Genomic DNA, 15,744 nt, shown 5'->3' on the forward strand with positions numbered 1-15,744 from the left:
CTTGTTTTTCAAGGATTGTGGCTGATAAGGAAGGTAATGTTTTGATTCCACTTTAGATGCCTCTTTACAGACTGACCATTGCCAGTAGTTGTGATTTTAGTTATCTGTTTTAAATATGAGGTTCTGATAAGACTTTCAACAGTCAGATTTTTTTGCACCATCACCTAAAACTACATATTTATAGGGTTGGGTGGTATCTAGATTTTCAACCGGTTTGTGTACCATACGGGGTATACGGTATTACCGGAAGTGCGCACAAGGCGTTCCATTTTTAATTGCTCAAAACAACTTAGACAACTGGGATCTTGATCCAGGAGGGGATTGAATCCTTCAGAAAGATGAGTCCCTAGACAAATCCGTTGACTCCTTCCTCTGCACTGATTTGTAAAAGGCTTGACAGGTGAAAACTGGTGGGCGTTCATCATTAGGGTGGGTTTTCAGATCAGTACAGATGAGGTGACAGCATTTTGGTATTTGAAAGAGTGTCTTATGGTGATGAAGTACATGAACAGCTGACATGTCAGGTCACCCGTTAGCGGCAGTACACTTCCTGTGGGGGATGGAAGTTTAGGGCTTAGAGTTGATTACCTGCACTCAGGAGGCAGCAGGCAAGGAGAGAGGACTAGGAGAGAAGACGACAAGCCAAGGGTAAGACTTACTGTAAATATACTTTAATTTGAATTTTGGAACAAGTGAAAGAGCAGTGGTGAGAGGGTCCAATACCAATAACCAGTGTCTGATGTTTGGGTGTCGAAGTATGTGAAGCATGCACTATTAACCAATGATGATGGTGTGCAATACCCATTTGTACATGGGCTACCTGAGCCTATATGATGCACTGATGCAATTTCAATCCGCCTATTGACCCTGGATATTTAGGCTATTGGTTGATTAATCGTGGTATACTGATTAAGGTCTTGCCATGTCATTGATTGGCAAGAAAAAAGCTAATACAGAAGGACTGGTAAAAAGCAACAGGAACATTGAATTTTGAACACAGTACACAAGGTATGTGAGGTGTAACTATCTTAAGGCTACTTAATTGCAGTGGTGGAAAAAGTATCCAATTGTCATACTTGAGTAAAAGTAAAGATGCCTTTTTAATATAACTTTTTGAGTAAAGTGAAATTCACCCAGTAAAATCATACTTGAGCAAAAGTATTTGGTTTCAAATATACTTAAGTGTCAAGTAAATGTAATTGCTAAAATAAACTTAAGTATAAATAATTTAAAATCCTCTATATTAAACCAGAAGGCACCATTTTCCTTTTTTTCTTTTTACAGATAGCCAGTGGCACACTCCAACACTTAGACATAATTTACAAACCAAGCATTTGTGTTTAGTGAGTGCCACAGAGGCAATAGGGATGACCAGGGATGTTCTCTTGATAAGTGCATGAATTGGACCATTTTCCTGACATGCTAGTAACAAGTACTTTTGTTTGTCAGGGAAAATGTATGGAGTAAAAAGTACGCTATTTTCTTTAGGAATGTAGTGAAGTAAAAGTTGTCAAATACAGATTCTGCAAAAAAACTGTTTAAGTAGTAATTCAAAGTATTTTTTTACTTAAGTACTTTACCGCACTGCTTAATTGTCGCATCCATTACTCTTGGGCAACAGCTTCCGCCTGGGACAAGGCAGTCACGTATTGACAAGAGCAACCAGAATCCCATGCGGTACATTCTCTGAGACAGAGGGCAATTTTTTATCAAGGAAAAGGGATGTGTGTACTGAAGATGTTTTCCTTCAAATTAGTTTTGGATGTCATGTTATGGACAATTAGTGTATCGTGCTTTATAAAGTTGTGGTGATTATTAATAGACTAAAGCTAATTATTATAAACCCAGATGAAATAGGCTGAGATGTTGAAATATTTGTGTTAGGCCTAAATAAAATTCGCATCGCATTCTAGAATTTTCTAGCCTATCCAAATAAAATACTCTTAAAATTGTGTATAAAGTTTATGATTCAAATATGTACTCGCGCCTCGTCATATTCTTTGGGTATCTATTTAAAGTTATGCGTCTCTGCCAATTTATCCCCTACTTTGATCTCCGATGTCGTCTACCCTCGGCCAAATTGTCTATTTAGCAGATTGACCGAAGATGGAACGACTGTCTGTCTGCTTTGCGAAAGTGGGACTGATTTGAAATTGAATGTGTTGGCGACCTGCCATGCCCAAGAGATTATGGATTGCGCAAATTTAACTGTGTTCGTCCCTTCTCATTCATCTGACTATTGTATTGGCCTGCCTAGTATCATCTTTACGGCATGGACAATTATATTTGTTTTTCTAGTAATCCAAAATATTATAATGGAAACAATCTATTGTTCCTGGCCTACACGGATGACCTTGCCAAGCGGATAAGGATCAAGCGCATTATCGCTCAATGTATTTATGCACGCCGTGACTGGAGGACGATGTCATTCAACATTCACTTGTAATAGATTGACAATTTTGCGGCACCACCCTGTACTTAATTATTTCCACATTGACCTCACCATTATGGGCATTTGAGGAATAAGCTTTATTTCAACCATTGATCCATAATGTATTTGCATGATTTAAAAAACAAGTTACTCCTAATTTGGCCACATTGCTGCAGCTGTCATCCCGGGAAATAATTATTTTGGTAACACTGTCTAGGAATAAAACCTTCATAACACATTATGCGCTATGCATATATCCCCGTTTGTTTAGCACTGCCCATATACTGGATACATATCGTCTATAGTCATCAGAGAAGCAGGACAAATGCACCAGATGGAGCCTGTGACATTACAGGATTACAGGATAACTCCTTTTTAACAGTCTGCAGTCAAATTTGGCATCCGATTAGTAGAGCCGTTGGAGCACAGCGGGGAGAGGGAGAGCAGCAGCAAACTACAGTAGAGCTCTGTGCTGTCACTGTGGCGCTTTTTGTAGTGCACCCTCAATTTAGGCCTGTGTCACATGCACTGATTGCAGTGCTGCAGCTCACCTATCTGATTCCTCACACCTGCCCTGTCTGGATTTGGATACAGCCGTTGTGTGAGGTGTTGTGGGTGCAGGGGGAAGGCACCGTAGCTCTCGTCTAGTCTGACATGTTGATTACATGGTGGTATTTATACCTCGCAGCTCGGAGCATCGTCAAACAAAGCAAGTATTTGTTGTATTATACCTGGGGAAGTTCAGGGTGTCCTGCTAGGATCAGCTCTGCTCGGTTATAAGGGTTGGGGCTCAGGTGTGTGTGTGTGTAAGAAATGGGTGTAGGAGGTGAAAGTCACATAGGACTACGAGCTGTAGAATCAAATGTATTTAACCTTCATCCGTAATCTCCGTGCAGTGCTGCCAGCCTGCCGTTTTAAAGCAACGCAGGCTGTTTTTCATGAATGCATTACTTATTTAGTGAAACCTACATTCACCCTACCAAGGTCGACCAACGTGTTTGGCCAGCTTGGTTGATAGGGTTTATAATGTATGCCATTTATCCAAAGAGACTTACATTCATCCTAGCATACATTTAAAAAAAATGACGTATGGTTGGTCCCAGGACTCTAACCTACTATCCTGGCGTTGCAAGAGCCACGATCTACCAACGAAGCTACAGAGGAAAAGGAAAGCAAACACATTACCATTTTGTCGTATGTTTTTGGACATGTGAAAGACCACTTCTGTTTCTCCACCTCTTTCCCCTTTCTCTCTTCATAGCATTGAACATGGCCTCTATCCTTCAGAAGCTCATCACTCCCCTGTTCAGTGGGACACCTGAGCCTGCCAGGAACAAGGTGACAGTGGTGGGGGTCGGCCAGGTCGGCATGGCCTGTGCTGTCAGTATCCTGCTCAGGGTAAGACCAGACCTGCTGTGTTTATACTCCTGTCAGATTACTACCCCCTAGAGCTACAGTATTATGGTGTTTAGTCTACTGCATTGACACTGGATTACTCTTTACTCTGAGACATGGCTGTAGACTCCTTAGATGCCATAGGAGTCTACTGTCATGTCTCAGGCCAAGCTTACTCTCTGCCTACTGATCTTCTCTCAATACTACACGTCCATCCATTCCCTCCTTATTACAGTGTTATTATAATGTTCAGTACTTTGTTGCTAAACTATAAAACAGGTTTTTAGACATGCACATGCAGAATATGTGTAATTGACTACCATTGCTTAGACTGATATTAGCTCAGAAGGGATTATAATTGTGTTTATAATCTGTTATGAAGAGGGTGTTATTCCTAGGCAGTTTTACCAACATAATTATTTCTCGGGATGACAGCTGCAGCAATGTGGCCAATGAGTTTTAGGAGTATCTTATTTTTGAAGTCACGCAAAGACATTATGGGTCAATGGTTGAAATATAGTTTTATTCTCCAAATGCCCATCATGGTGAAGTCAAGGTGGAAAGAATAACTGCACAGTCATTGTACATTCATCACATCTTACCCCCCCCCCCCTCTCTTTCTCTCTCTCTCCAGGAGCTGGCTGATGAGCTGGCCTTGGTGGATGTGATGGAGGACAAGTTGAAGGGAGAGATGATGGATCTGCAGCATGGCAGCCTCTTCCTCAAAACGCCCAAGATAGTCGCCAGCAAAGGTGAGTGTGTAGCAATTGGGCACCAGGAAACCATAAAACCAAGATGGACACAATCTGCATGTCAAATGTCTGTGTGTTAAATTAAGTACTCTCACTGAGAGGGGAAGTCTATGAAGGGGGGATGGGAAAAGGGTGAAAGGGAAATGTATGAATGCATTCTATTAATGATATGACAAATTATTGAAAGAAATACTAGACACAAATGATATACAGTACTCTCATTGATTTGATATTCTCCCACGGTCAGACTACTCTGTGACGGCGAACTCTCGTATCGTCGTGGTAACTGCAGGCGTTCGTCAGCAGGAGGGAGAGAGCAGGTTGAACCTGGTTCAGAGGAACGTCAACATCTTCAAACACATCATCCCTCAGATCATAAAACACTCCCCCAAGTGCATCATCATCGTGGTCTCCAACCCAGGTACACTCACATATGCATACTGTATATACTAGTGGAGGCTGGTAGGAGGAGCTATAAGAGGATGGGCTCATTGTAATGGCTGGAATGGAATTAATGGAACGGTATAAAACATATGGAAACCATGTTTGGCTCCATTCCATTCCAGCCATTACAATGAGCCCGTCCTCCTATAGCTCCTCCCACCAGCCTTCACTGGTACATACACACCTAAATATACACACACCAAGTACACTCTCACACACATACACCATAGACTCAGAGCCATTTATTTAGATATGTAAATATATGGCTCTGCAGACACTCACACCTACATATACTGTAGTACCTACACACACTTACTGCAAACGCTTACACATCCCAGTTACACACACGTAGATACACACTAACACAGATACAAACTCACACACCAGATACAGTAGTGTTCATCCAATGACTTGTTATGGAAGTCTAACCCCAGAAATCTCTCCCTGGCTGTAGTTGATGTGCTGACCTACGTGACCTGGAAGTTGAGCGGCCTGCCCAAGCACCGTGTCATCGGCAGCGGCACCAACCTGGACTCTGCCCGTTTCCGTTACCTGATGGCCGAAAAACTGGGCATCCATGCTACCAGCTTCAACGGATGGATCCTGGGAGAACACGGAGACACCAGTGGTGAGTGAGTGCGTGCGTGCATACGTACAGTACCAGTCAAAAGCTTTGACGGGTACTTCTACATTGTAGAATAGTAGTGAAGACATCAAAACTATGACATAACACATTAAATCATGTGAAGATCAAAAAAGTGTTAAACAGCTGGGTGGCGCAGTGGTCTAGAGCTGTGCTACCAGAGATTCTGGGTTCGTGCCCAGGCTCTGTAGCAGCCGGCGGTGACCGGGAGGTCCATGGGGCGACGCACAATTGGCCTAGCGTCGTCCGGGTTAGGGAGTGCGCGCTAACCAGGTCGCCAGGTGCACGGTGTTTCCTCCGACACATTGGTGCGGCTGGCTTCCGGGTTGGTTGTGCGCTGTGTTAGGAAGCAGTGCGGCTTGGTTGGGTTGTGTTTTGGAGGACGCATGGCTTTCGACCTTCATCTCTCCCGAGCCCGTACGGGAGTTGTAGCGATGAGACAAGATACTAACAATTGGATACCACGAAATTGGGGAGAAAAGGGGGTAAAATTTAAAATATATATATATTTTGATTCTTCAAAGTAGTCACCCTTTGACACTTGGCATTCTCTCGACCAGCTTCACCTGAAATGCTTTTCCAACAGTTGAAGGAGTTCCCACATATGCTGAGCACTTGTTGGGTGCTTTTCCTTCACTCTGCAGTCCAACTCATCCCAAAACATCTCAATTGGGTTGAGGTCTGGTGATTGTGGAGGCCAGGTCATCTGATGCAGCACTCCATCACTCTCCTTCTTGGTCAAATAACCCTTACACAGCCTGGAGGTGTCTTGGGTCATGGTCCTGTTAAAGAACAAATGACAGTCCCACTAAGTGCAAACCAGATGGAATGGCGTGTCACTGCAGAATGCTGTGGTAGCCATGCTGGTTAAGTGTGCCTTGAATTCTAAATAAATCACTGAGAGTGTCACCAGCAAAGCACCATCACACCACCTCCTCAATGCTTCATGGTGGGAACCACACATGCGGAGATCATCCGTTCACCTACTCTGCATCTCACAAAGACACGGATGTTTGGAACCAAAATCTCAAATTTGGACTCATCAGACCAAAGGACAGCTGTCTACCGGTCTAATGACCGTTGCTCCTGTTTCTTGGCCCAAGCAAGTTGCTTCTTATTATTGGTGTTCTTTAGTGGTTTCTTTGCAGCAATTCGACCATGAAGGCCTGATTCACACAGTCTCCTCGGAACAGTTGATATTGAGATGTCTGTTACTTGAAGTCTGTGAAGCATTTATTTGGGCTGCAATTTCTGAGGCTGGTAACTCTAATGAACTTATCCTCTGCAGCAGAGGTAACTCTGGGTATTTCATTTTCCTGTGGCGGTCCTCATGAGAGCCAGTTTCATCATAGCGCTTGATGGTTTTTGCGACTGCACTTGAAGAAACTTGTCATTTTCCGGATTGACTGACCTTCATGTTTAAAGTAATGATGGACTGTCGTTTATCTTTGCTTATTTGAGCTGTTCTTGCCATTTTACCAAATATGGCTATCTTCTGTAAACCACCCGACCTTGTCACAACACAACTGATTGGCTTAAACGCATTAAGGAAAGAAATTCCACAAATTAACTTAACAAGACACACCTGTTAATTGAAATGCGTTCCAGGTGACTACCTCATGAAGCTGGTTGAGTGTGCTAAGCTGTCATCAAGGCAAAGGGGGGCTACTTTGAAGAATTTCAAATATATATATATATATTTTTTTTTTGTATTTTATTTGTCCTAATTATTAACCATAAACACAAACATACGTACAGTACCAGTCAAAGGTTTGGACACCTACTCTTTCCAAGGTTTTTCTTTATTTTTTACTATTTTCTACATTGTAGAATAATAGTGAAGACATCAAAAGTATGAAATAACACACATGGAATCATGTAGTAACCAAAAAAGTGTTAACGAATACACACTCAGGAAGTCTGAAAACGTATGTATTCCATTCAAATGTGTACTGAATTCTTAGACTATAAGTAGCCCCCCATTCTTGAGGGTTACTGTGATAAAGGTGAGGGACAGAGATCTGTTAATCTGGGCTGTCTGGGTCCTACAGGTCCAATGCAGCTATTTTTTTTATCTCAATATCAAATCATTTCTGGGTATCAATTAAGTACCTTTTCTGTAATTGTTTTTAATTAAAATGGTCCAAAATAGCTTCTTAGCAATAATTTTCTAGGACTGTCTGTGAGTGGGAGGGGAAAACTAGCTGTTATGGGCAGAGGTTTCTTACTGGTCTATTAACTAATTTACCGCCTGGTGATGTCACTAGGCAGGCCAAAACTCACTCCCACCAAAACAGGCTGAAATGTCAGGTGGTCTTTTCAAACAGCTCTTACACTAAAAGGGCATTATCATCATTCTCACAATTTCACAGTATTATTCCAACCTCAGTGTGGAAATATATATAAAACACAGGATCACGTTTTTTGGACTGCACTGGGCCTTTAAAGGAGATAACGGGTAATAAGGTTAAGTGTGTGTGTGGGTGTGTGTTCCAGTCCCTGTGTGGAGCGGCACTAACGTAGCAGGTGTCAACCTGCAGACACTGAACCCTGACATCGGTACTGATGCTGACCAGGAGAACTGGAAGGAGACTCACAAACAGGTGGTTGACAGGTAATGTACACAGCACCGTACCAACACAAACTATTACCTCTACTTTTGTTGTAAAAACTTTTTCCCCCTAAGAGTGTAATCTAGAACCTAAAAGGGTTCTTTGGCTGTCCCCATAGGACAAATCAAATGTATTTATAAAGCCCTTTTTACATCAGCAGATGTCTCAAAGTGCTATACAGAAACCCAGCCTAAAACCCCAGAGAGCAAGCAATGCACAGTGGCTAGGACAAACTCCCTAGAAGAATCATAGAGAGGATCCAGGATCTGAAGGGTGGCCAGTCCTATTCTGGCTGTGCCGGGTGGAGATTATAAGAGTACATGGCCATTAAGGCCAGATTGTTCTTCAAGATGTTCAGAGATGACCAGCAGGGTCAAATAATAATCACAGTGGTTGTAGAAGGTGCAACAGGTCAGTACCTCAAGAGTAAATGTCAGTTGGATTTTCATAGCCAAGCATTCAGAGGTTTGAGACAGCAGGTGCGGTAGAGGGAGAGTCGAAAACAGCAGGTCTGGGACAAGGTAGCACGTCCGGTAAACAGGTCAGGGTTCCATAGCCGCAGGCAGAATAATTGAAACTGGAGCAGCAGCACAACCAGGTGGACTGGGGACAGCCAGGAGTCATCAGGACATGGTTTCCCAAGCTCAGTCCTCCTGGGGACCACAAGGGATACACGTTTTAGTTTTTGCCCCAGCACTACATACCTGATTTCAAATAATCAAAGCTTGATGATGAGTTCATCATTTGAATCAGCTGTGTAGTGGTAGGGCAAAAACCAGAACATGCACCCATTGGGGTCCGCAGAACCGAGTTTGGGGAACGCTGCCATAGGAGAACCCTTTGAAGAACCCTTGTTTGTTCCAGGTAAAACCCTTTTGGCACCAAGTATAACCGTTTTGGGTTCCATGTATAACCCTTTCCACAGAGGGTTCTACATGGAATTTTACCTGGAACCAAAACAAATTATACTGTGCGGACAGCTGAAGAACCCTTTTGGAACCCTTTTTTCTCAGTGTATTTGAGTCATTCTCATACCTGTAGTTTGGCTCTCTCTCACTGTAATGGAGTCCTGAATATATTGAGCCCAAGGGCACAACTGCAGTCTGATCACTTCCACAAGATTTTCCCCTGTCAGCCCTGGGATTTGAACTGGCAACCGTCTGGTTACTGGCACGCTTCTCAAACCTCAAAGCTACTCAAATAAAAAAAATTTAATTGTGTGTTCCAGTGCCTATGAGGTGATCAAGTTGAAGGGCTATACTAACTGGGCCATTGGCCTGAGTGTAGCTGACCTCACTGAGAGCCTCATCAGGAACATGAGCAGGATCCACCCTGTCTCCACAATGGTGAAGGTGAGAGACACACTCCATACACGTACTGTATGCACACTTGGCCGTGTGCCTTCTCACACCACTTCCTTGACAACGCACAGTCTGTTGTATGTAAATGCTTACACAACAGATATGTAACAGATAAACAAACAGGCATATAAACATGTACACACCTATGCACAAAACTCAAGGAGATGATGCCGTTGCTCGACAGGGCATGTACGGGATTGATGACGAGGTCTACTTGAGCCTGCCGTGCGTGCTGAATGCTGGGGGCGTGGCCAGCGTGGTCAACATGACCCTGACGGACGACGAGATCGGCCAGATAAAACAGAGTGCTGACACACTGTGGGACATCCAGAAGGACCTGACTGACGTGTAGCAACGCTAACAGAACACCAAGGGGCGCCACATTCCACTCAACCCCTAGGGTGTGTCCCAATAATATCTCCTCTCTCCTTTTAGTGTGCATTCGTTCACTACTTCCCACAAATCTAAAATCAAGTGCACACTTTGGGAGAAAGGAGAGATAATTGGGACATAGCCCCAACTCTCCTTATCACCTATTACTCAACATATGCCACTTAGCAGACGGACGCTTTTATGTAAAGCGACTTACAGTACAGTGATTGCATATAGTTCTAATATGTGTTTTTGATCTGTGTGGGAATTAAACCCACAGCTTTTGCATTGCTAGCCTCGCTCTTAAAGAGCAACTGCCCCCAAAAAACAACTTCTCATTTATAAAACTGCCTATGTGGCAAATTTACTACAAAGTGTAAATGGGATAATTTTGGTCCAAAATGTTGTGACTTGTGGTCGTGACTGCATCACAACGTAAATGAAGGTTGGGTTTGTTTCATTCCTGCCCACAGCTGGCAGCACACAATTAATCATCAATTTGGGAGGTGAAGCTGCAAATGATCCAATCTTAATGCCTATGGTAAATGTGGGTTTACTTTGGATATCCATATTGGTCTAGTTAGGGACCATTAGTAAATTACACAATGCACATGGGCCAATATGTTAAAATTCCAATAGCTAAAAATGTCAATGACTTAAAAACCTCAAACTAATTATAATTTAAATAAATGTATAGACATGTATTGAAAGCATTTGATGAGAAAACTAAACGGTGTTCAACGTGAAAATATGGTATTTTACATTGTCATTTGTTTGACAGTCCATAACTAGCCCCGGAGATAGGCTATCCAAAGAGAATCCAATTTTGCCATAGTCGCACACCAGCTGGCTGAAGCTAATTGGCTAAATTATTTGACTAACATTTCTAATGAACCAAATCTAAAACGAGAGATAATCAGGACGTGCAGTTGCCCTTTAACAACTGAGCCACACAGTTAAAAAATGACACAGGTTCCAAAAATACACTTTCAGTGTCACTGCTGTTATCTTATACACTTGTAATCTTCATAGCTTTCCTGGCATCTGGGTGTTTGGTCTCATGGTAAAGAGCATTAGGTGTTAGGCTCACTTTGCACATGGCTGCTTAACTGGGAAAGGTGCAGATTGAAGCGTCTTTGTTTCCCTGAAAAAACGCTACATAAAAACATGGAAAAGTGCTAGGCTATATAAAAACCATGTGTCATTCAGATGTGGGATCATCAAATGCTTCAGTAATTTTTCCCTTTTTAAAGTGAAGGGTTATTTAAGGGTTGTTAATCATGTTGGATGTGTAAAATAAAGGTGTTTATTGTTGTTCATTCCAAAGTCCTCAATCTTTGTTTTCAGAATGATTGAAACCATTATTAATCAACAATTGATTTGGTTCAGATTTAAAGCATAATTTCTGTATTTTCATGAAAATGTCATACATGCATGTACAAACACAATATACTATGTGCAGCAACAGTTTTTTTTTCCATTTATGCTCAGGTGTCAAACATTGCCTTATGTACTGGAGTGTCACAGTACTTGTTCTAACAACACACCATGTGCCCTCAGTCTGGCCAGTAGAAACGTGTCTGTCATGTCATCCCACATCAGTGTGGCAACCTCTCACAGTGAGGAGAATGTAAACATCGTGTGACTAAGGTAAAGTGGGTCCGAATGGTGTTCAGAGTGGTGTTACTGCTGTTAATTATGGTGGCGTGACAGTCCTGTGTCACTAGAGTTACTGTAAGTAGCCTAAGACATGTTTTTTTCGTCTTCTAATCACCTGTCAGTGTTTACTTTTGAGGGGAAGCCCCTTTAAAAATGACTCCAGTGGAAGACGGTGTCAATACAATTGGACTATCAAATATTTCTATATTACATGATTTCTCTTAATAAATTACATTTGCTGCAAGTTATGGAATACAATTTGATTCAATGAGCTCAAAAATAACAAATTGGTATTAGATGCATCAACAGAACATATAAAGATGCTCACATTAACAAATCATCGTTCAACAGTTGGTTTTCCACATTGGTTGGTCTTGAAAATATAGATCTGAGTTTTCCCTGACCGGAAAGAAAACAAATGTATGACAGAAGTTTTAGGAGAGCTGATGCAACCGGAGACCAATCTGTGTTTTCACTGCGGGTCCCTAAAGAGACAACACACACACACGACTCATATCGAGCGATATAATGTATAGAGACACATACATTACACACATATTCAGCTGATTTGAAATGATGGGACAAATGTGTATGGAGGACGCTACAACGGGGAGAGAATCATGCTCATTGCTCACCTAATTGTAAAGCGTCGCCTTTTCTGCCCTCTGATATGAAACGATGGTGTCCTCGCTCTATCAAATTGGGACCCATACATGGACTGTCCTTTTTAAATATTTTTGCTAAACCTTTCATACAACTGGTGGACCACTCTTTACACATAGTTATCAAAATCCCTTTAATTTCTATAAATTTGGCAACAATAATGTAATTATCCTTGCACAAACGAGCCTGGAACGGCTCATCTCCTGTTTCTGTAGCGCGACGCATCTTGACCCTGAAGAGGACGCTAATCTATCGCAGGGCCTAACCAGCAATCTTTCTCCTTAATGCCAAGCAGAGAGGCATTGGGTCCCACTTTTACAGTCTTTGGGAGTTCGATCCCTTTGCTAAATCATACCAATCTCAGGGCGGACACTAACCACAAGGCCACTACATACTACTTATTGGAACACATGCACACAATTGTATTTCCTAACTATAAGGACAACCGTAGACGTTACACAATCACTTTATGCTTAAAAAGAGAGAGCTCTTTTTTACGCGCGCTTTTTTTTTTACGCGCGTACAGTATCGCCCAAGGAGTCCAGTTTATCCGCTGAAACTAAGTACAGACAATAGATGTTATTGTAACTTCTATTCAATGCACTTTTAATAAACCACAATGATAGTTTTTCTGTAGAATGCGCGTAAAATGTGGTTACCTGGGGCGCGCTCCAAGGATGAGACATTAATGTAACCAAGAGTAGGGGGAGCAAAAGAGTCGTTGAGGTCGGAACTAACAATAGAATGTCTTTATATCATTATGTATTTTGAGGAAAATATTTGTATGCTACTGTAAAAGCACCCTAGCAAACCAATATACATGCGTAAAAGGGTACATGTTCCTACAAAATGAGAATTAGAATAATCATGCCATTTGTTACACTTTCAACCACCGGTTATTAATGAAAATAACATTCAATAATGCATTAAGCCTCGAAGAGTTCTCCGATACAGTATATCAAAGCACATCATTATCCCTATATTTAGGCAAATAGTTTACTTACTTTAATTTCTATATGATGTCTTTCTTCAATTGCTCTCTACTAAATATGGTATTTGCATCTACAGTCATGGCCAAAAGTTTTGAGAATGACACAAATATTAATTTTCACAAAGTCTGCTGCCTCAGTTTGTATAATGGCAATTTGCATATACTCCAGAATGTTATGAAGAGTGATCAGATGAATTGCAATTAATTGCAAAGTCCCTCTTTGCCATGCAAATGAACTGAATCCCAACAAAACATTTCCACTGCATTTCAGCCCTGCCACAAAAGGACAAGCTGACATCATGTCAGTTATTATCTCGTTAACACAAGTGTGAGTGTTGACGAGGACAAGGCTGAAGATCACTCTGTCATGCTGATTGAGTTAGAATAACAGACTGGAAGCTTCAAAAGGAGGGTGGTGCTTGGAATCATTGTTCTTCCACTGTCAACCATGGTTACCTGCAAGGAAACGTGCCGTCATCATTGCGTTGCACAAAAAGGGCTTCACAGGCAAGGATATTGCACCTAAATCGACCATTTATCAGATCATCAGGAACTTCAAGGAGAGCGGTTCAATTGTTGAGAAGAAGGCTTCAGGGCACCCAAGAAAGTCCAGCAAGCACCAGAACCGTCTCCTAAATTTGATTCAGCTGCGGGATCGGGGCACCACCAGTACAGAGCTTGCTTAGGAATGGCAGCAGGCAGGTGTGAGTGCATCTGCATGCACAGTGAGGCGAAGACTTTTGGGGGATGGCCTGGTGTCAAGAAGGGCAGCGAAGAAGCCACTTCTCTCCAGGAAAAACATCAGGGACAGACTGATATTCTGCAAAATGTACAGTGATTGGACTGCTGAGGACTGGGGAACAGTCATTTTCTCTGATGAATCCCCTTTCCGATTGTTTGGGGCATCCGGAAAAAAGCTTGTCCGGAGAAGACCAGGTGAGCGCTACCATCAGTCCTGTGTCATGCCAACAGTAAAGCATCCTGAGACCATTTATGTGTGGGGTTGCTTCTCAGCCAAGGGAGTGGACTCACTCACAATTTTGCCTAAGAACACAGCCATGAATAAAGGCTGGTACCAACACATCCTCCGAGAGCAACTTCTCCCAACCATCCAGGAACAGTTTGGTGACGAACAATGCCTTTTCCAGCATGATGGAGCACCTTGTCATAAGGCAAAAGTGATAAGTGGCTCGGGGAACAAAACATTGATATTTTGGGTCCGTGGCCAGGAAACTCACCAGACCTTAATCCCATTGAGAACTTGTGGTCAATCCTCAAGAGGCGGGTGGACAAACAAAACCCCACAAATTCTGACAAACTCCAAGCATTGATTATGCAAGAATGGGCTGCCATCAGTCAGGATGTGGCCCAGAAGTTAATTGACAGCATGCCAGGTCGGATTGCAGAAGTCTTGAAAAAGATGGTTCAACACTGCAAATATTGACTCTTTGCATCAACTTCATGTAATTGTCAATAAAAGCCTTTGACACTTATGAAATGCTTGTAATTATACTTCAATATTCCATAGTAACATCTGACAAAAATATCTAAAGACACTGAAGCAGCAAACTGTGGAAATTAATATTTGTGTCATTCTCAAAACTTTTGGCCACGACCGTACAAGTCGATGGCTTCTTATTAACTGTCTTGACTGTCCCTGGTCCCCATTAGTCATGAACTGGGTATTATATGGGGACATTACTTCACACCTCGTGCGTAAATATGTAAGCCACCGTGCGCTAACAGCGAGGTGCTGTTCAAACTGTCATCACTCTAGACACAAAGTTCATCCACCGGGTCAAAATATCTGATTCAGAGTTAAAAGTTTACAAATACGTTTTTTTTCTTCCGGACCAACTCTTCCCTGCGTCTTGGAAAGGCACTAAGATGTGATGTTTCGACCTCTCTGAACACAGGGGTTTCATTACATAGAAAACAGAGCATGTTACGAATTCTCTGAAGGTTGGTGACTGTTTTCAGCACCTCACAATCCTGAGCTGCCCACTCCACTCCCTATCCCCCACAACCAGAGTCTTAGAGTTTAGGGGGTACCATAAACCTGCCTTGCAAACGCTCTAGCCCTGTTTGTACCTGGTGCTAACATGGGTCCTTTGTCCTGATCTTGTCTACATTCGGATTGTGCCCACATTTCCATAAATGTGTCTACACATGGTATTAAAATGTGTCTGTTATCCGTCCACTGTTTCTGCATTGTGACCAGATATCCTGGTCCCTTCCTTTATGCAAATTATTTCACAGCTATTCCTTTGAAACAATGTATTTATTGTAAGACATATTGATGTAATCAGTCAATGGTGCCACCTGTCAATTTTGGGGTGGAATAATGAGGATTTAAATTATTTCTCTGTGTAGATATGTCTACACTTGCAAGATATCCAGACATGCGTCTTGACTACCTCA

General features: G+C 42.2%; 1 protein-coding gene across 2 annotated transcripts; it reads left to right on the plus strand.

The window, feature by feature from the left end:
- Positions 1-578: 578 nt before the first annotated feature.
- Positions 579-11,913, plus strand: LOC139408635 (L-lactate dehydrogenase B-A chain-like). 2 transcript variants are annotated; one of them, XM_071152783.1, is made up of 8 exons: positions 579-648; positions 3,693-3,829; positions 4,461-4,578; positions 4,826-4,999; positions 5,477-5,650; positions 8,162-8,279; positions 9,506-9,629; positions 9,823-11,913. In XM_071152783.1, the coding sequence occupies exons 2-8, from the start codon at positions 3,701-3,703 to the stop codon at positions 9,988-9,990; spliced, it is 1,005 nt and encodes a 334-aa protein (XP_071008884.1). In that variant the 5' UTR covers positions 579-648; positions 3,693-3,700; the 3' UTR covers positions 9,991-11,913. The 2 variants fall into 2 exon arrangements, with proteins under 2 accessions (XP_071008884.1, XP_071008874.1); XM_071152773.1 differs by lacking the exon at positions 579-648 and adding an exon at positions 2,987-3,140 and having other exon boundaries at positions 9,823-11,329.
- Positions 11,914-15,744: the final 3,831 nt, after the last annotated feature.

The sequence above is a fragment of the Oncorhynchus clarkii genome, chromosome 1 (assembly GCF_045791955.1).
Source record: "Oncorhynchus clarkii lewisi isolate Uvic-CL-2024 chromosome 1, UVic_Ocla_1.0, whole genome shotgun sequence".
In the NCBI taxonomy this organism is placed as follows: domain Eukaryota; kingdom Metazoa; phylum Chordata; class Actinopteri; order Salmoniformes; family Salmonidae; genus Oncorhynchus; species Oncorhynchus clarkii.